This window comes from Anastrepha ludens, chromosome 6 (genome assembly GCF_028408465.1).
Source record: "Anastrepha ludens isolate Willacy chromosome 6, idAnaLude1.1, whole genome shotgun sequence".
Classification (NCBI taxonomy): domain Eukaryota; kingdom Metazoa; phylum Arthropoda; class Insecta; order Diptera; family Tephritidae; genus Anastrepha; species Anastrepha ludens.
In genome coordinates this window covers 45499634-45521980 of record NC_071502.1, presented here as the reverse complement: position 1 = coordinate 45521980, position 22347 = coordinate 45499634, and the positions used below count along the sequence as shown (strand labels likewise).

The following is a 22347-nucleotide window of genomic DNA, read 5'->3' as shown; positions in this document are numbered from 1 at the left end:
GTGCGCTGAAAAGGAGAGCAAACTGTCGAAGGTTACCCAAAATTTTGGGGTTATTAACAGTGGGAATTCGTGTGCCATCGACTTTTACCTTAAGTTGCAGTTTTACCTCCTTTGTCCAGTTGGTGAAGAGGGTTGCCGTGAACTTCGTGGGGAAAAGTTGCAGGTTCCTCGCAGTGAAAAAGCGAGAAAGGCAGGCGAGGTAGCCGTTTATTTTGGTGCGCAGGACATCAATGCCATTGCCCGACACCATTATCGTGTAGTCGACTAGGGAGACTCCCGCTAGTGGCTGGGGGTGTTTCGAGATATAGAGGTTATAAAGCAAGGGTGAAAGATACCATCCTGCGGAACTCCTTGCTTTATTTTCCTCTGTTTGGAGATTTGGTCTCGAAATAGCACCGACGAATGACGACCACTCAGACAGTTCTTCAGCCCTGGCGGGAGTGTCGACTGTAAAATATCATCTAGTGGTGTGGCGTGGCAGACTGTGACGAAAGCCTTTTTTAAGTCCAACGCTACTAGGACAGTCCTCTCGCAGTGGCGGTTTTGGTTGAGCCCGCGGTTTATCTGAGTGTTAATTACGGTGAGTGCTCTGGTGGCAACGTGCACTCTTCGGAAGCCATGCTGGGGTGAGGCTGGGATCAGATGTTTCGTGTGGAGTGGGAGTAAAACGGTTTCAAGAGATAAGAGTTATCGGACGATAAAAATCCCTTTGGCTCACGGGATTCCCAGATTTCAGTAGTGGACCACTTTCCCTGATTTCCACTTGTCAGGAACAATGGGAGTGGCCATAGACATGCTGAAAATCCCTGTAAGATACTCTACCCCCAATGTACCCACCTTTTCAATAACAGCATGTTTACTTCGTCGGGCCAATGGCTTTAGAAGATTTCATGTGGTTGATGGCCTCCTGAATCATATCGCTGGAGAAAGTAAGTGGCGCACTGTTGTAAGTCAGTTTGTGAAGCCGTTAGGTGGCACTACGCTTGGATCTGGCGGCCGGAGGATGCCGGTTAAAATAGCTCGCGCATCTCTTCGGCTCCGACGAAGTACAACCGTTGATATCCACCTTGTCGTTTGCTTCGTCGGGTTCAACAGGGACCTTACGGTTGACCAGAGCTTACTCACACCAGAGGTGAAGTTGCAGGACTTCAAGTGTTCTACCCATTTAGTCCGCTTGTGTTGGATTACCAGTTGCCGGATCTCCAAATTGAGATCCTTTATGCGGGGATCCCCGGGATTGGCTTCGCGTAGGGTGCCACGCTCGTTTGCCAGAAATTTAGAAATTGGGACGTATGTCCCGGATCCTTCCAGCAGGTATGAAGCGAGTCGCGGCAGCTGTAAGCACATTGCGGAATGCGCGTTCGCCTACGCGCACATCGTTGGGGATTGGGAGAGCGGCGAAGGTGTCCTCGGTAAATTTTGCAAATCTGGCACAATTAGCTTTGTTAAAGTTAATGTAAGAAGGGTGATCTGCGGAAACAAAGTCAGCAGGTCTCTCGATCGAGATGATAATGGGCAATGGTCTGATGCAAGCGATAGCATAGGTCGCCAGGTTATGCTACATATTTATCATACCGGCGCTAGCAACTGTAATGTCACGTGAGCTGCTGCAATTGCCCACAACACTGGTGGGGGCGTTTCCGTTTACCCCGATGAATGTCGAATCGTCTATCTGATCTGCCAATTGATGCCTCCTACTATCATTTGGTAGGCTTGAAAGATCTTGATGCGCATTTAAGTCACCTACTACCAATCTGTTTTCACCCCTGATGAGCGCACCTATATCAGTGTGATATCCTGCCAGGCAGCAGGTGACAGGGGGTTCATTCCCGTTTCTACGTTACCGGAATCACTCGGGTTTTTCCCGACCAAGGCCTGCCGCCCCAGTAAACTAGCCCTGTCTAGTGTACCGTACCCCACCTCCCGTCTATCGTCATATAATTTCTTCGTACTTGTATACGGTGCTCCACTTGATACTTATTTTGCGTGAGAAGGGCGACCTCTATACTCATGTCATGATTGTTTGCAAGCAAGCTGCCGAGCTTTCAAAGCTGAAATGAGTTCAGAACGCGATCCAAAATATGTAGAGGATGACAATTACTTCTGTGTGTAACATCACCAAATAAAATTAGACTGTCGGGAAAAATTGTGTGAGTATAAAGCTCCTATTTCTAAACTATTCTGGCTAATTGCAGATCCCGTTTTTTTTTCAACCACAATATAATAAATATAATATAAACGCGATATGTCATGAAGTAAATTTTTGAGTGTTTTGAAGCATTCCTGTTTATTGAATTCTTTATTTTGACACTTACTTGCCTTCATACTTGTACATAAAACGAAATAAATCTTAAAAACAATAGAAGTAAAAATATTCAATTTACATAAAATGAACATCTGGTTTTTATGCTAGAACTAAAAACTAAATAAAAAAATAATTATATTACAATTATATGTGAGTGAAAATATGTGTGTCACATTGTAGAACATTCAAAATACGTAAGAGCCATAGTGACTAGATAAATTATGCATGCAAAATACGGTACTATTGAAAATACATTCGAGCTAAAAAATCTCTACTCTACTGAACTGAAATAACTAGTGTTGGCAAGCTACAAAGGTACCGTTAATAGGGGAGTGTACATGGAGAGAATATGTATGTTTTTTGTTGATTGTCTGAAATTGCTGGAAATGCCTTTTCCTAATTTTGAAGCTTCCAAATCTTTGTTATTTATTGTAAATTCATTTATTTGTTGAGCCAAAGCAAACACATTTTTGGAAATTATTGAATGGTGTTTTTATATGTAGCGTTTTGAAAAAAAGTAGCCGATGGCCGTATATAAAAGTAGATCTTTTATATAAATATTTTCATTTTGTTTTCACAGGTACGAATAAAAATGCACTGGTTGTGCTACTATGAGCTGCTTTTCATTAGATTGTGAAATTTATGATTGTTTAATACGATTAAGTTACAAATTGCAATTCGTCATACAGTTTATTAAGGGGACGATACCTGTAAAATTTCGAGAATAATTTTTGTTTTTTCATAAAATATTAATATAATCCTTTAAAAATATGTCAAAAAATTCGTAGAACGTAACTTTAAGTATTTCTTATATTATAGATCGTCAACCATGACGACCCTATTCTTTGCGTTCGAGCGCTGGGAGAGGTATAGTTACGTTGTATTCAAACTCTAGACGCATTTTTCTTAAAACTATGATATATTTTTCGTATTGGCGTACACGATAACTCGAAAAGTTATTGACTGATCTCTCTGAAATTTTGCACACATCTTTCTTATGATATTACTTTCTATGGGAATTTACAATTCGAAATTTTTCGAAAAAATAATTTTTTCGAAGCAAAAATAATAGGAAAATTCGCCCTAAAATTCATTTTTTTTAGTATTTCATTCCGCGTATTTTTTCTTCCATTGTTTTTAAATTCATATATATTAGAAATTATGACATTAATAAACAAAAAAATTTTTGGCTTTTTGTATTCAGGTCACTGACGCCGAGATGCTAAAATACTCGCCGGTTGAGAAGCCCCGCTGCGACTTTCCTGGAAGATTGAGTGTACATCCGCCATTTTAAATGATTAAAATAACAAAAAAAATGTTATTGTATATTATTTTAATGTATAAATAAACTAGATGCCAATTTTGAAAAAAAATATTGACTTCTTCATTTTAAATAATTTTAATAAAAATCAGGGAAAATATGGCCGTTTACAGGTATCTGCCCCCTTAAGAAGGCAATTTGCTTGTGCTTAAAATATTTTTTTTTCATTTCAACAGTTCAAAGTGCAGCCAAAAAATTATGCATCCACGTTTTGAAAATATGACTTCATTCCTTCAAATCCATTCGAGTGTAGAACAGAATGTTCTATATTGATTTTACTTGCGTTAGCGTTGGACTGCACGGAGTTATATGGACTTGGCTTTGCGAGGTTGAATAAAGACAGCACATCGGGTCTCATCAAGTGCGCCATTTCATTAGCACCAATACCGTCTCTATCAACAATAGCGATTGCTTCTTACTACTGCGTTATACATGCGGTACTAGAGTGACCTTCTTCGCCATCTACTGACCTATTACGCTTCTCTTCCTCCTTTTTAATTTTTTTCTGCTTCAGCTTGTTATGCATCTTGTGTGCTGTGGCACAGAGTGCATTACTTGCACTTTCGTCGCGCGTATCGGCAGCTATATCGTGGTAGAAACGCTTGTCCTTCTTTCCAAGTGCAGTCGCGCCCTGTGATGACTCCTCGTTGTGCGATTGTGTACGTCTGAAAATCCGAGATATATGTAAGCTGCGCCGCAAATACTCGGACATGCGAGAATGCGTAGCTGAGGCAATGACAGCAGATGACCGTTGATCTGAAAGCCGCATGCCGCAAGCAGCTTGTTCGGACTGCAGTGCGGCTTGAGCTACGCAGTGATACTTTTTGGCGCAACGTAATTCGGTGACAGTCTCATCGGCTGTCTGACCCCAGGCGGCGCGCCCCGTATGCGGATGTAACACTTTATTGGTGCGTACTTGACGCACATTGCGATGATCATAGTTCTCTACAATGATAATCGGTGTGGCTGTCGGATGCATAGGTGGACGCCCGCTGCGAGGGTGACAATGATTGGCTGCACCTTGAGTGGGGCTATTTGTTGGAGTATTTGTAGTCACATTCAAACAAATATGCGCCAGTGGTGCGTGACACTTGTGTGTGTGTGCTACGCGTTGCGATTTTAGGCTATGCCAGCGGAATAAACGACGCGCACGGCTAATATAATCAGTTGCATCGTCCGCGCTGTCCGTGTAGTAGCTGTCACAGGGTGAACCAGGCGCTGAGTTCACGTTGCCGTATTGTATATCGCGCACCAAGTCAGGCTGTTGCGACAAAGAGCTGGCATTGCTATTGCAACGACGGCGTTGCTGCTCTGGCTGTAGCTGTTGATTTTGCTGCTGCTGATGGTGATGGATCAACGAACAGGCGCAGGTCTGCGCGTGCAACTTGTGCTGTTGGGAATGAGTTTTATCGGTAGAGTCCCTGTTTCTGTTGCTCTCGTTGCTGTTGTGTGTGACATTGTAGCCACTAGCACTGCTGCTACTGTTCGTATCGAAATTCTTGCAACTGGCCGATGTGGTGACAGTGGTGTGGTGTGAGGTGTGATAGTGATGATGATGGTGGACATGGTGATGTTGGTGTTGGTGTAGGTTTTGTGCTAAATGATCGATAGGTACCTTCAAACTACATATGATCGAAATGTGCTCTTGCAGAGAAAGTGGACGCATTCGAGGCATGCTCGGAAATTGTGCTAATAAGTGTATTTGGTCGCACGATAGGGACAACATACCTGTGCGTTCGTCGTGATACTCGTCATCGTCGGATGACTCAAGACGATCCTCGACGAGCGATGTTTGTCGTGAGAGACCCTGCTCAGATGCGATTGTGGGTACAATTTTCAGTTTGTTGGTCGATTTTTCAACATCGTTTTTTTTTTATTTATAATGTACCCGTTTTTATTTTTGGAAATAGAACAAAAGAGGAAAGAAGCGAAATTAAAAGATTTTTCAAAGACAACATTTACAACTACATACAATAGTAAGGTACTTAAATTGCGAAATCATGACATAAATACTTAGAAAACTTTATAGCACAGGTTATAGACTAAAAAAATTATTAGTAAACGTAGCTGTTGACAACTTCGGCGGAATGAAGGTACAGCGAGTTATCAAACTTCCATCAAATTTAAAACTTTTGATAATCCGTGTAAATAGTTGAGATTGCTGGAGTATTTTGTGCATAGGTTAGGTTAGGTTGAAGCGGTTGTCCATTGTGGACACACTCAGGCTCGTAGCCCATTGTGATGCCGCATGGGGAAACTAGCCCTTATCCCTCCTGAAACCACAGTGTACTATTCAAAAATTTTGCTAGATCCTTAATTTCGACAGAGCCGAGATCTTCTAATTCATTAAAGAAATGTTTGCCCAAATTGGCGAGTCTACGTCTGGATAGAGCAGGACAATGGCACAGAAGGTGCGGAATCGTCTCTTCCTCTTCCTCGTCTAGACAACTTCTGCAGAAGTCATGTGTTTGCACACCCATTCTCTGGGCGTGCCTACCAATTAGGCAGTGCCCCGTTATGACTGAAGTCAGTATGTTGAGACTATGTTTGTCTCTCCTTAGTAGAAGTTCTGTGCGTTTAGCATTGAGAGTCGGCCACATCTGTCGGGCTATTTTGCAAGTGGCTTCGTTTCGCCATCTTTCATTCGCTATTCTTACAATTTCCTCGTGGATATGTAGTCTACATGTTTGCAAGGGTATACCTATATCAGTGTCTATGTGCTCATCAGTCAGTTTGGTGCCGATTTTCGCAAGTTCATCAGCTCTGCAGTTCCCCTCTATGTCGCAATGGCCAGGAACCCATGCTATCGTTAGGTGAAATGACTCAGCCATCTCGTTAAGAGATGTGCGGCATTTCATGGCTACCTTAGAGGTTGTCGACTGTTTAGTGAGGGATTTTATCGCCGCCTGGCTATCAGTGAAAATGTAGATATCATCACCAGATATCGCATCACACTGTACCAGTGTCACGGCTTTCATTATTGCCATCAGTTCAGCCTGAAAGACACTACAGTAGTTGGGGAGCCGAAAACTGCAGGAAATCCCCAGATGCTCGGAATACACACCCCCGCCCACCCTGCCATCGAGCTTTGAGCCATCTGTGTATACATGGATGGACTCGCCCTGTCTTACCACGTCACGCTCCCACTCTTCCCTCGTGGGTAGGAGGGTCACGAACGTTGTAGTGGCAAGTATAGGCGGAATTGTGTAGTCCACCTGTCTGGGAAGTCCCAACGTGCCATCCAGGATTTTGCCGTGGCCATAAATTGTGTTTGACCACTTACTTAAAGTGCTCAGCCTTATTGCTGCACTGCGCGCCATGTACTTTGCCTGCAGGTCTACCGGAAGGAAGTTTAGTATCACATTTGGTGCTTTCGACGGTGTGGTTGACATTGCACCGGTGATAAGAACAGATGCAAGTCTTTGGACCCTGTCAACCCTTTTGATGTTCACGCCCTTCTCCAGGGCATTCCACCATATTGCAATACCGTAGTAGAGAATTGGCCTAATTACTGCTGTGTACAGCCAGTGTATCATACTGGGCTTCAAACCCCATTTTTTCCCAACGAGCCTTCCACAGGAGTATAGCGCCGTCGTAGCTTTGCGTACTCTGTCTGCGACTGTGAGTCCCCAATTTAGCTTCCTATCTAGTACAAGTCCTAGGTATTTAGCGTTTTCTGTTACTTTAAGGGGTTTTCCCCCCAAAAGAATTTGTTGAAGAGCAGGTGTTTTGTGTTTCCTGCTAAACAGTATCAGTTCCGTTTTTCCCGGATTTACTTCTAGTCCTCGACTCTTGCACCATAGTGATAGTCTGTTGAGAGCTCTTTGTTGAAGATCACACATAGTTGGAAGGTGTTTGCCAGAGATTGCTATTACAATATCATCTGCGTATGAGATTACCTTACCTCCCATTTTTTCTAGCTCCTGAAGGAGATTATTGACGGTCAGGTTCCATAGAAGTGGAGAGATTACCCCACCCTGCGGTGTGCCCCTGATCGGAAATTTCTTGATGGATGTTTCACCCAAATCTGCGCGAATCGTCCGCCCGACTAGGATTCGCTCTATGTGCATAACATAACAAGATTTCTTTGATACTTTTGTGTTTGAGTTTTGTCCCAGTTGGAGGTACAAAAAGGGGAAATTCGAGACATTCTTCAGCAACACTAAAGTCAAGGTGAAAATTCAAAGCGGGCGGGTAAAAAAATGTGTATTGCTTATGCACCCAAAATAGTTTCGCAGGCCCTAGAAAACTGATGGTTCCAGCAATTCTTTTGTGGTGGTAAAGTTATCGAAGATGAGGTATCACATGGCAGGTCAATCGAAAATATCGATCAAACCATGAAAACCGTCAATTCGAACCGTCATGAGACTGAAAATTAGTTAGTAGACATTCGAATGATCCTCAATTTTTACAAGGCTGGTCTTAAAAAAATATCATTGAATGCATGCCACACGAATTGTTGCAAGAACAACTTTTGAACCACATTAACGACTTTGATTCTTTGCCCCAAGGTAACGAAGTCAACCCAATTTAGAAGCAGGTATTAATTAGTGATGCAAAATATATCACACGCGAGAGCGAGGGCCCGAAAAGGTTGTTGTTAACTCGCGGTGGGCCGGCTCAAATGATCACTAACCTCTGGTTTTTAATGGCAAATAAAGTTTTGGAAATTATTCATTATGCGCTGCTTGCACCAAGCCAAATACTCAATTCGAATGACTAGCTAAGCAGCTTGAAGCAGGCGATTTACTAAAAATGGTACAGAATTGTTAAGTATTGTCAAGACAATGCCAGGCTGTGCACATCTTTAATGATGCTCCAAGAGCCCCGAGAGCGAGATGAGATGAGAAGTTCTATCGCATGTGATGTATAGCACAGACCTGCCAGTAAGTGATTTTCACTTTTTCAAGCATTCGCGAACCAATGATGACTAATACCAGCCTCACGAGAAGCTTGTGAAAACCAGCTGGTAAAGCTTTTTACCAATATAGGCCAGGAATTATTTAATTAAGGTATGGAAATTGGGTATGAAATTGACTTCATAGGGAGCAAGAGTTATCTAAAAAGTTTATGTACATATTATTTAAAAGAAGAAGGCTGACTGAAAAAGTTGCAGAAAACATTTAAAATGAGAAAATTAGTATGAAGTAAGTTAGCAAAAAAATGGTTTCAACACTGAGGTCAGTTTTTGCTAAAAGATCTAGAAGGTCTTGACTAATAAAGCTAGATAGGGGTTAGATGGGGTGACGTTGCAGATATGTTTCAATCGCCAGTATAAGTCGTCGTTAGCCATTAAAAATGTAAGAAAACAAGTACGTAATTAAGAAAGATCACTTGCGCCTTGGAAGTCATAAAATTCGTGAATGGAAGTCAAGAAATTCAATGATGCGAAAGAACTCTTCTACATAGACATCACTTTGGATCGCAAGTAATCTAGTAATCAAATGGAAAATACATTTTGTTATTCCTCGCCTTTTAAAGTCACCTTTTAATTTGATTCATCTATCTCTCCATTCATGCTCACAGTTGTCAACAAAAAATTAGCCTAGCATTAATAGCTGTTATTATTATTTACCGTGTTTTCATGTTCATGGGTGATCGCAATGCGAATAGAAACAGAGTAGCCAAGCGCTATTGAGATATAGTTTCTTATTTATCTAGAGAAGGTACATGTGGCACAAAGCTACTACTGAATAGCAACTATCTACTGGTTAGTATAAATGAGTACTCATTGCAGACACATTTTTTGTTAACACAATTTCTTTTTAAACACTAATTTTTACAATTGTTATGCATGTCAGTGTGTAAATTAAACAGTTTCTAGTTACAATATTTTTATACTTTATAAATGCTCTAAAATAGGCTTAGTACAAAAGTATTTGATATTGATTCAACATACCGCATTGTGTCTCCTCCTCGGCGGCGAACGTTTATTCCATAGCGCCTCCAACTGATCGAAGTGCTGCGATTGCGCCAAGGCGGCTTGTTCGGGTCCCAAGTTGGTCTGCGATGTAATTGTTTTCATTTCGGCTATTTTCGAGATCTCTTCCATGCTTGCGGATACTGAGAAGCGTCGCTTCAAGCGCTCATCTACTTGGGCCATCATCACCGAAGACGTAAGATGCCCATATTTCTTTTGCCACGTATATGTGTCCAGTGATACTTCTTTCTTGAGCAAGCGCTTCATTTGACGTTTTGGGCCTTGCGGTCGCAAGTCTGGGTGGACAAGAAAAAGGAAAGATTTTAATACAAATAAAATGAGTGTGTAAAATGAGTAAAAAATGCCGTTAGGAGAGTCTTGAACCTATCAGCTAAAAGAAATATATTTATATTTCCTTATTCAAATTGCAGTTAGACTACCAACCTTCTGCATCCATTGCTGGAGCCGAGTATGTGGGCAATTTAACATATTGTGCGGGCGTATTGTGCAGACAAATGACTGGCAAGTTGAAACTCTCCAACAACTGCACCAAAATACGTGAACATTCGAGACTGATATCGAATCGTTGGAATGGCACATGCATTTGGAGTGACGTGAGCGCCAAACCACGCTTGGTTTCCCACACAATCAGTGTCTTATCATCACTACCCGAAATCGCAGTTGAGCCTGAAGAAATTTAAGCTTGTTTTAGAAGCATTTAAACAATTTCTCTTCTCATTCTACTCACCGTCCGCCGAGACTTTGACACCCAAAACTGGTGCCAAATGACCCGCCAAAGTGTGCAGCTCCTCACCGGTATGTAGATCCCAAATAATAAGATTGGTATCCTTCGAACCGGATATTACTTGCGTTTTGTTGGTCACCGAAACTGCGACACAATTAACGGCATCAGTGTGTCCAACCAGCACTTGGGCCAGCTTGCCACCAGTCGCCTGCCACACTTTTAGCGACATATCACGCGAACCAGTTATTACATACAAACTATCGGCGGTAATAGTAAAGCAGGTTATCTCGTCCGAATGTGTTACAGTGTATTTTTCATCCTCACGCGTGAGCGACCAGATTTTCAAAGTGTTGTCACCGTTTGTGGAGATCTATAGAATGAAAAGCACTTAGTGATAGGTTTTTGTGGAGGTGAAGTTTTGTTGTGTTTTGTTATGCTATTTCATGCTATGTTATCCTGTGTTATGCACATGTATATATATTTATACTTACAGCAAATTTCATGTTATTTGTTGCGCCCAGAAATTTATATGGCCCTTGTATGGTTTGCAATAAGTTGCCACCCTCAGCCAGCCACACATGCATCATCGAATCACGATCGGTTGAGATCACACGACGTGAATCCATAAGCACTATGACGCAGCTAACAGACGCATTGTGACCCTAATGAGTAGAGCAAAGATTAATTTACACAGGTAATTTGAAATCTCTCTTGCACCCACCTTAAAAGTGTTGGTCACCTCACCCAAGGCCAAACTCCACACATTCACCGTGCGATCATCCGATCCAGTTGTTAAATACTCACCGTTCGGCGCGAAATTCACACATGTCACCGGTGCAGCATGCCCGTCCAAAGTTGTTTGGTACTCTGGCGTATTGATCTTCACAATGTGCACACTACGACTCGAAGCGATAGCAGCCAATTGTGAATCGCGAGAAATATCAAAACATGTTATCGGTGGTAATGTTGTCGAAGGTGAGCGTTGTGATTGCTGAGCTCGTTTTAGTGAACGCTTTCTACGCTGGTTATGTGAGTATGGATGTACGTAGAGTTCTTCATTGCGGAAGGAATAGAAGGTGATTTTATTGCCACCAACCGTGATTAGGAAGTCATCATTATCCATCATATGAAGTGCTGTGATCGAGCCGGGATTAGGTGGCATTGATCGTATTAGACGCCCGGAGTGCATATCATAAATCAGTGCGCGTGTATCTTCACCGCCTACAACGGCGCGTTGGCTATCTTTAGCGATGGTCATGGCATGCAGCTGGTGGTGCGGAGAAAAAAATTAGAGTTAAAATTGATAATAGTTACTTAGTGGGAAATTTGTAACTATAGTCGCTAAGAATCAAATTTTCTTACAGACTCATACAAATTTAGAGAGAATCAGAGGCGCCAACAGTAGCCGAATGAGTTGGTGCGAGACTGCCATTCGGGAGTGCGCAGGTTCGAAGCTCCGTACATGAAACACCAAATTATAGACAAAGCTTTCTTTTATTTCTCGTCTCCTGGCTGCAAACCTCCGAGTGTAGGTATTTCTGCCATGAAAAAGCAACTCATAAAAACCATTTGCCGTTCGGTGTCGGCTTAAAGCTGTAGATCCCTCAATTTGTGGAGGAAAATCAAGACGCAACGAAATATATAGGAGGGGGAGCTCGACCAAACACATAAAGAGTGTAAGCACAAATTCTATATAAGTACATATATATGTATACAGATATCATATACGAGATTTATTCAAAAAGGCGACTTTTTATTTTTGTATTTGAGAAATTTTCTACAGAATCATATGAACTAAGAGGGAATCAGATTTTATATACGAGGTTTATTAAGTTTGTTAAAAAAAAGTGACTTTTTATTTTTTTGAAAAAAAAAATCTAAAAAATAGATTGCATCTGCTTAAAATGTATGCACGTATTCAGCACATGTTAGGAAGTCTAAGTTTATATGCAATAAAAATTGTTAAAAATCAACGCAATTTTAGAGGGACTTTAAACTTAAACTTTTTATATTAAAATTAACTGGTCTATAAAATTGCACACCCAGACGTTTTTTAAAGTCCCTGATTCAAAGGTTGAAAATTTTGATGAGACACTCGGTGGCTCCATTCTAACACCTGAATTTCATATCCATCCCCTAACTACGTTGCTTAAGTGCCTTTGTTTTTTCAAGAAGTTAACTAGTCCCCCGAGTGACACATATTGCAAATGTCCCAAATCTTCAAAGAAATAATCGCCAAGATATTTGGAACTGCTTTTTGAAGTTCCGGACATCCCCAGACGAGGTGTTGTACCGACTCAATTTCTTCTTAATCTCCACTGCTCCTGCAGAAGTTGTTGTGAGGTACACCCATTGTATTGGCTAATAGCGCAGTGTCCTGTCAGGACGCTGTTAGTTGACCTGTTGAACCCAAGCATACATTTTGTCCTTTCAGAATCAGTTTTGGCCAGAGAGCTCCGCAGTTAGTAGTCAGAGACCGCCTTCTATTGTTTTTCGCGATATCGCTCAGGTCGATCGCAGTGTTCAGTTCATTTAGAGGAATGCCTATGCCCTCTATCAGCGCTGTTATTCCTACACAAGTTAATCGCTGAAGGTCAAGCTCAGTGCCTTTCTTTGCACACTCATCCACTCTTGCATTTCCCTCCACTCCAGAGTGGCCAGGAATTCAACAAAGTGTGGTGTTGTAATGTTGCATAAGCGAGAGTGACATCCTGCATTCTTTAACAAATCTTCAATTGAGGCTGCTTGACTATCAGCAAAAATGGGAAGGCTTGCTGGAGGCAAGTACCTGCTGTACTATATACGTTGTTATAGCGTAGATCTCAGATTGGAAAGCGCTACACCAGTCTGAGAGTCCAAAGGAGCAATTTAAGTATAATTGTTCTGGGTAAACTCCCGATCTAGTGCCATTGTTCATATTCGAGACGTCAGTATAAATATGGTGACCACTATCATCTGATATGACTCTGGTCTGCCAATCCTTTATTATTCATTCATATTCATATTTTATAGTCTCTGTTCAGATCTATTTTGGGAACCAGATAGTCTGTTACCGATGCACCTTGCAAGTGCTCCACAGATAGTACATAGAACTGATGCATGACCGTGCGCGTTGTCTTTTAGCATATCTGCTGCTTTAATCCTAGAAGCAGATTTGGCCGCTAGACTAGTGATACCTGACTTCGAGGAGATTACTCTGTTGGATATCATATTGTCTATCCATCCAATAATCTTTTTGTTCGTGCTTATGTTCGTCAACGCTGTATTTATCTAGTTCGCATCAACATCACTGAACGCTCCAACGATATCCGGAAAAGCCGCCAAAGTTAACTCCTTATTTTTCAGAGATTTCTCTATTGTTCCAAAAACTTCGTGCAGTGCTGTTTCTACAGACTTACCCTTTTTGGTAAGCACAAAAGTGCATTGCTGAAGTTCTCGCCATTAAGAGTTCTCTTGATATGTAGATCAATCAGTATTTCTATTGTTTTGAGTAAAACCGAAGAGATATTAATTGGTCTGAAATATTTCGCAGTATTATGGCCCGGTTTCCCTGCTTTGGAAATAAAGACTATCCTGATCTTCTGCATAAATTAGGGATGTAGCCTGAAGATAGGGATGCTCTAAAGATCTTAACTAACCATATATTATTGGATTTGGGAATAAGTTTCCGTCCTTTCTTAGCCAAAGTTACGAAGTATTTAAACAATTAAAAAATAAAAATCATGTAAAGTAAATATGTGCCATTGGAAGCTACAACTTTACTCTATCTTTTAGGCATCATACGGACTCCTTTGATGAAAAATTCGAGTTCTGTTGACGTGATCCATTCATTGTGCCTGTTTGCGATGCTCTTGTAAGAAGTGAATCGCTCTCCAACAAGGGCTGATTGCACTGATCGGTACAGATGGTAATCCGAAGGTGCAATGTCTAGGGAAGGTGCAGTCCCGCTAAATATTTCAGGACCGATTTAGCAACGTGTGGCCTGGTGTTGTCATGCAGCAAATCAGTTTGTCATGTGGGCCGTCTCATTCCGGTCGCTTTTCTTTGAGAGCTCGATTCAAACGCATTTGCTGCAGTTGATAACGATCGGCAGTGATGGTTTCAGATGGTTAGATGGTTTAAGGAGTTCATAATAGATGAGACCCTTCTGAACCCACTAGATGCACAACATAACCTTTGAAGCATGAATATTTTTGACGTGATAACGTCTTATAATTCGATTTAACAGGCTGCACGCACGAAAAAATTTGTCGTTACCTTGCTCATATGTAGTTACCTTGCTCATTGCCGTTACCTTGCTCATTGCATTGAATGAACTGCAAGCGAAAGCGCGGAACGAACGACAAAGCAAACAAAGCAAACGAACGGCAACGTTCGACATATTGCTCTCTCCTACTTAAGTGAGCGTATATATGTATGTATATGCGCATATGTACATATATAAATTCACGTATTTGTATTTGCATATGCCTTCTTATTGATTATTATTAATTTGATTCACTTGAAGAATTTAAAATAAAACCAAGTTTGTTAATAATACCTGTTGTTATAATGTTATTATTATTATTATATATGAAGGAAAAAATGTATGGTAATATTTACCATATACCTTATAAGATATGTTGTATACTAATATATGTATATAAACATGCATATACATATGCAATTTCGCGCAAATTTCAAAAAGAACAAATCTATATGTAAAGATGCATACAAGTCATATGGACATATCAAATATACGAATCTATGTATTCTGTACGCAAGCAAATGTAAGCTAATGTGCTTGAACTGCAAGCGAGAGCGCGGAACGAACGACAAAGAGCACAATCGGCCCCCGCGTTCGGCAACGTTCGACATCTGGCTCTGTCCTACTTGAGTGAGCATATATATGTATGTATATGTATGTATATGCGCATTTGTATATAAATTCACATACTTGTATTTGCATATGCCTTCTTCCTGTGTGCATGGTAATGAACCATTTCTTTGTTGAGAATAGGACGATGATAGAAAAAGTAGGAAATGAAAGGGAGTGTTTCGAGTGTAAAGTGTCTTGAAAAAGGCAAATCGATGATGGTGCCTCTTAGTGTTGTTGACTTATTAACGTCTGATGCACAATCGAAATTGAAGATACTTTTCATGAATTTGATAAATGTTTCGTAATTTTTCACGTTTTTGTAAATGTAACTTGACCTATTCCATTGCAATTCCATTTACCTCCTCCTCTATATCCATACAAAATAACTATCAAACAAATAAAATTAAAATTTTGTTTTGAAAATTGCAACCACTACATTAGTATTTTCTTATGACGTTGTCACGTTAAACTATCGCCAGTAAACCGACTTTACAGACAACCTCTTTTTTTTTCGCTGTCGATGGACCTGGTTCCCCTGACAGGTTTCTACATTTTCGACACTTAGGGTTATCATAATAGATCAATTTTTCATCACCAGTGACGATGCGATGCCTTTTTGAAGTGAAAACTTCTTTAGAATCGTTGGGAGTGATTTGAGAAAAAGTGAAACGAAAAAAGCGACACTCTTGGCTACGAATATTACATATACACGTAGCGACGAACTAAATAACTTTTAGGCCAGCGCCGACAGCATGGCGCGATAGCCGAGCGGCTAACAATGTGAGCTTCCGATCCAAAATCCTTGGTTCGAATCACAAGAAAAAAATTTTTTTTATACAGTTATTTTATTTTATTTTATGATATGTTTATGAGGAGCTTTTTTCATGGCAGAAATACACTCGGTGTTTTGCCATTGCCTGCTGAGGGGTGAGCGCTATTAGAAAAATAGTTTTCCTTAATTTTGGTGTTTTCACCGAGATTCGAACTGACGTTCTCTCTGTGAATTCTGAATAGTAGTCACGCACCAACCCATTCGGCTACGGCGTTTGTTTAATTTTACTGATGCAAAAATGGGGAAAAATATATGAATAAAGTTTGCTTACTGTTTACACATTTTCCAAAGGTGACGGAGAACCAAAAAAAAAAGTCGATTTTCAAACAAATACGAGTGCATATGTGTAATTGTGTTAGAGTTTCGGTCACGCCCCAGCAAAACCTGCGTGCATATGTGTTTGTAACATTCAAAAAAATGTAATTGTGTTAGAGTTTCGGTCACGCAGGTTTTGCTGGGGACGCTCATAATAGCAACCGCGTGTGTATTTTTATATTCGTAAATATTTTCATTTTTAAATATTTACCGCAATTATGCCGAAAAATAATGCAGAAAAGTGTCGTGAATATCGACAGAAAAAAAATCAATAAATAGCATCACGGAATTCATTCACGAAAATTTAATAAAGTATACACCAGAAGTATCGCGGATACTTAGAAAAGATTACAATAAAGTTCCAATGATTTTAAGTGGTGATTTTAACGTAAATTTTGCATTGGACACAGCGGTTCCTTTAATTGACGTTCTCAATACAACATTCAATTTAAAAATGTGTAACAATCGCACTGAATCGACAACACGATCAAAAACAACCATTGACGCGGTATTTCAAAGACATGTTGACAACATCGAAACCAAAGCATTTGTATCATATTTTAGCTATCATAAGCCACTCGTATCATTTGTTGAAATTGAAAACATTGAGGATGAATAATAATAAAATGAAGAAAATAAAATATGAACTTTATAGCAATATTATAATGAATCTATAATTAACTTGCTCCTAATGCTGCTTTCGTCTTATTCTCTCTCAGTTTGTTTTACGGAAGGTTTCACTTCTATCGCGTCTAACCGTTAGACTGGTGTTTTTTTTTTTTCTGTCGTTCAAGAAGCATCTCACACATCACCAAACGTATCTCAATATCCCTCTCCTTCAATTGATGTGGCACCCAGTTACTTGCTTTCTGGAGTATTCCCATCGCGTGCAAACTCTTACCGACGGTTAATTTGTGAACATCCAACTCTTTAGACATATCAGCGAGGGTTCAACATGCGTTTTCGTCCAATAAGTAGTAGTTGTGAATGTCTGAATTTGTTCGGTGTCCCTTCGCGATCTTTATCACTCTCGTCGAAATTGCCACTTTGGAAGCGACGAAACCACTCTTTACAAGTAAATATTGATCAATATACGACACGTTTCACTTGTACTTTTCTTTAAAAGGTAATAATGAAGCATGACTTCTCGCAAATGCTGTTTTTTCGGTACGAACGTAGACATTTTTGACATCAGATAAAAAAGGATCAAACGAATGTCAACTACTGTGGACGAGACCTTCAAATCATCAGTATATTACTAGAGCGAACATAAAAAAGCAGCAGCGACACCTCTTTTACGAGGGCGGAAACTTATTCCCATACCATATTTTCTATTGACTGTTGCAATTGTTAAAAATTTGTGAATTTTGTCCAAAGTTTAGAGCTTTCATTTATAAGATTTTTGTTATACAGTGAGCTATATTTTGACTGGAATTTAACGAAAAATGTTCTTTAGCATCAAATACTTAGAATGCGAATATTGTAAAAAGATAAAGCGACTTATTTATGTGAGCACAAGCGTATGTAGTAGGCTATAAATACTCATACAGGCATACATACATCCATATGCACGATAGTAATGCCTAAGACCAATTTCATTTTTAAGCCTTCTACTATTCACGTAATTGAGTCATTTTTCCCATCTTCCTATGCTCCACTTTCCTGCTCACCTCTCCTTTATTTGCAGTTTTAACTTACTGCTTTTTTTGTATGTCTTACCTGTGATTTGTGACCTTTGAGGGCATGCAGCTCCTTTCCTGTAGCCAGTGTGCGCAAATAAAGGACATTATCTTCACAGTGCGCCAGAAGAAACACCTACAAAAGAGGAGAACAAATTTGATCAGCGGCCAACGACAGCACCAGAGGTAGATGAAGTAAAAATTTAATTGATTGGTAAAGACCAGCGTTAAATTGGTGAATTTCATTAGTGGCTGCAAAGATTATGGTTGCGGTGCAAAGTAATGACAATGCATTTATGGTCTTAATATAGGTAAAGAGTGTGAGTTACGGCGCGCGTAAATTATTCAATTTATTACACCAGCTACTGAATGAGTATATTTTAAGCAGTACCGTTTTTTTAATTTTAAATGATTTTGATTACAATTTGAATAAAAAAAAATGGTTTTACTGCAGCAATTCAGAAATAATATTATTTCCTTTGTAGATTGCACGAGAAATGATGTTAGTTTTCTTGCAGGTCTTAGCGAATAAAACTAGAATCGAAATATGATTGGCAAGCACCCCAAAATCCTTATTTACTGTTAAAGATGTTAAGCTCTTTCTCGTAAAAAAAATTCAAGCACGTACTTTGTATGGGAAAAAATTTCATAATCAACGGTAATTTATTGTACTTGCATTTTTTATGTATAAAGGCGCAAAATAACTTAAATATAATATTTAAAGATAAAACTTAAAAGTAATATAATTTGATACAAATAAAGATCAAGGAAGGACGAAATCAAAGCCGACACTATTAAAAATTCTATTAATCTCATTAACAGAAAATGAAGGCGTATTACCCTCTGGGGAGTATTTAAGCTAATCTGATCTATTAGTTGGGCAGTACCTTCCACGGAGTAGGAGTGAGAGTCGAGTGGTGAATCTTCTGGCTGTCTGCTGCGATAGCAGCTTTGTCGTACATTCTTTGCGTAGTTTGCGTAGGCTTTCTGCTGCACAGAGGTGTATGCAACAAGATCCGTGTCTAAAACACTATCCATCTAAAACACTAGAAACGTGCCTTGATTTTATTGCAACATGATTGATCTGGTTTCGTTTGGAGACAGCCACGTAGCTTGGTGTTTTTTATGCTGGTATTTGATATTGCAGACTACCAAGTTTCGAGCCACGGCGAGCCTCTGTCCGTTACCGGATGTTTCGTTGTGCAGACTGAATTTTCTGACTGTGGGATCAAAAACTCCCTCATTCCGTACACTGGTATTGAAGTTTCAAGCACGATTTTTGTGTCGTGGGGGAGTAGAGCTCATAAGAAAATTCTTGACGTTCATTGAAGAAGTATTTGGTCGTTTCGTCTTTCTCTTCCGTCGGAGCGTTCACTCTCGCTTTGATGTGGGTTATTGCAAGACGCTTGTCCACCGGAGTGAACGAAAGTACTTGGAGACGAAGTCTCTCTCTCACTATAAATCCAACACCGTATTTGCGCTCCTTTACATGGCAGCTGTAGTAGATGTTGCAGGTCCAATGCTCTTCTTACCATGCCTCGTCCATCGCATCTCTTGAATGCAATGATGTCAGCCTTTGCTCTTACGAAGACATCAACCTGCCACGCATAGGCATCTTCCCCACTAAAGGACCGAACATTTCGGGTGCATGTCCTCAAATCCTTAGTTCGTTTGCAGGGGTTGTTATCAGAGTAAGCTGTTCTCATCCGAGGTTTTGTTTTGTTGTTCATTGGGAGAGAATTTTCACGTGGCGTGTACCAAACTCAGCGCACAACGAGATATCCTGGGTTGCTTCGACTTCTTACTTTAGCTCGCTTTCAAACGTACATATATTTGAGAGGTATCCAGAAAATACTTAGACGAGACATGGAAGTGATGAGGTGCCCAAGTGAATGGCAATCAGGGACTTTCCCCATTGGCGTGGACCGCTACACACAGAACCATGCTTTTAAGCCGCAAAATTACGAAGCAGGTTTAGGGGGACTAAAGAGGGCGACTAGGTAGGAGAAATTTTAAATGAGGTTTCCAAGTGCCACTTGATCTGAACATAAATAGAGTAATCGAGAAGTCTAAGTGGTTGGAAGTACTTTCTTTCCAATTATGAAGAAATAGTTCGAAGATAAGAAATTTGAGATGAACGAAGAGGAAATCGAGAAAGTAAATGCATCCAGCTATAAAGGAGTCATTCTGATTTTCGTAGAATAGAGCGTTACTTATATAAATTTGTAGGAATTTATCGACCCACATTTATAAACGCCCATCTGCTTCAGGATAAAACTAAAACTCTCTTACAGTCATATTGTCACAGTCTACTTTAAAAAGTAGAAATGAAGACTTGAAAAATTCAATTTTTGCATTTTTTCCCACTATTGAATTTTTGTACATTTTATTTCGTTAGTTCGTAAGTGGAAATAAAGGTGTTAAAGCAGCGATATTCTCATTTTTGCCGTTAACTTTTACGCTTGTTTTATAGCTAATTTCTGCTTTGTGTCGTACCGAAGTGGTTGTTGCTGCTGCAAAATGTTTCCAGATTATCGGATAATTTACGGATGAATTGCGAATGTGTGTGTGTGGTGGTGTGTTTCCGAAAGAATTTGGTAGATATGCCGGTTGCGGCCAAATGAAATTGTAGGAAGTGCCAAGTGTCAAAAACAAACGCATTCCCATATATACCTATATATGTATGCACATTAGGGTGGGTCAAATAGTATGGCATGATTTTCCTCGACAACGTTTCTAGCAAATTCCGATTCTACGTAAAGTTAAAAAAATGTTCATTAAAGTATAGTTGCAGTTCTAAAGCCAATTTCGGGCCACCGCAAATTCTAAAATAAACTATCTTTATTTGATACGCAAATTGAGAAGGAAGATGGCAATGAAGATAGAAAGTAGCGAAATACAACTCCCGCTGAAAATAAAAATGACCTAAAACTGAAATAATTATAAACTCGTTGTTAATTATTAGAAAAACAAAATTTTTTATTAGAAAAAATGTCGAGCTTTTTTTTTGAAAATTTTAAAAGTTAGTACTTTCGGGTTGTTTTTTGCTAATATAATTTTAGTTTTATTTACATAGGAAAAATAAATTGCATACATTCACCTTCCAACAATAGTAAACAAATTATATATAACTTCTCTTGTGGCACCTTTATGGGGTTCTTTAAATTAAACATCTAAGCAGATATCAAAAATAAATTCTTCGTACCCGACAAGCGCAAGTTTGAAATAAAAGAAACTAACTATTCATAATACTTTGGCAAATATTTAACTTCATATTAGCTTCGTATTATTAAACATAGTTTCTTTTAAAATTTGAGCGGCTCGAAATTAACTTTAAAGCTATGCCCTAATAGCTAGTTTTCTTAGAATTTAGTGTAGAATCCAAATCCGCTTAGAACGAAGTCGAAAAAAACTACCCGCCCTAATGCATGTACATACATATCTAAGCCAATGAAAGTCGCAACTGAAATAGATGTTGTGCGAAATTCCGAGTCATGGCTGAATGTGACTAACAACACGACCAGCCACTATTTACACAATAGAGATACTGGCAAGAGTTAAGCGTAAATCTATTTCCGGTATACGTTTTCTCCGTGGGAGTATTTGTATCTAGCGAAAAACGAACAGATAAAACATGATTTTCACAACTTAACTGAGCTGGACAGGAAGCAATAGTGGCTAACTGGCATTTTGATAAATGCATACTCCAGCTGCTCTCTACACAGTTGTGTACACCTGCATTATACGTCAATGTAAGCAACAACATACAAAAATCGCTACTGGTATGTACACTTGAAAGTTTATGCTGAAGCTGATACAACTAAATACTTAGCTGTCCGACTTCGAGATTCCTCAAATGATTTACTGCTGTATTTGGAGGACTTTTTCATTTTTTCCATTTAAGTTTTTCGAGTTGTTCAACTATTTGTGGTATTTCATTTGCAACGCTGTGAACATTTGATCTACATTTTGTAGCTCGTAATAGTATTTCTTTTTGTGTGCTAGTTGATTTCTGACAAATCAATTTAATTAAGCTGGACAAGTATTTATTCTGAAGTGATAATTTATGATGATTTTAAGTTCGTGTGGTAGAGGTTGGTTGTGTGCTTAGAAGGCCACGCAAAAGTTTGACTAGTATTCGCCAGAGGATGACCAGAAAGTATTATTTTAAATAACGTTGAACTCTTTCGCCCAGGAACAGCCCCTGGTATCAATGGCGATGGTAAAAAAAATAAAAGTTTTTCCTGCTACCGCTAAATTTAAATTGCCTCATGGTAAAAAATGAGACACCAACGTTAAATGTTTTTTTTTTTTCATTTACTATATATTTAATCGGGCCATCAACGTTTTAAAAACAACCATTGAATTCCAG

At 39.6% G+C, this 22347-nt stretch overlaps 1 protein-coding gene across 5 annotated transcripts in view; it reads right to left on the bottom strand.

Annotated features, from left to right (window-relative positions):
• Positions 1–22347, bottom strand: part of LOC128865723 (protein qui-1) — a 317735-nt gene that overhangs the window by 7868 nt on the left and 287520 nt on the right. For 3 of the 5 annotated variants that reach the window (XM_054106012.1, XM_054106013.1, XM_054106014.1), the window contains exons 20-26: positions 18016–18111; positions 11013–11558; positions 10783–10953; positions 10295–10661; positions 9991–10233; positions 9526–9842; positions 2380–5433 (exon numbers count right to left, since the gene is read on the bottom strand). In XM_054106012.1, coding sequence (XP_053961987.1) covers positions 4045–5433; positions 9526–9842; positions 9991–10233; positions 10295–10661; positions 10783–10953; positions 11013–11558; positions 18016–18111 — 3129 coding nt within the window. In that variant the 3' untranslated portion in view covers positions 2380–4044. Of the gene's footprint in view, positions 1–2379; positions 5434–9525; positions 9843–9990; positions 10234–10294; positions 10662–10782; positions 10954–11012; positions 11559–18015; positions 18112–22347 lie in introns of those variants that run through there. The other 2 variants (XM_054106016.1, XM_054106015.1) reach the window with 1 other exon arrangement.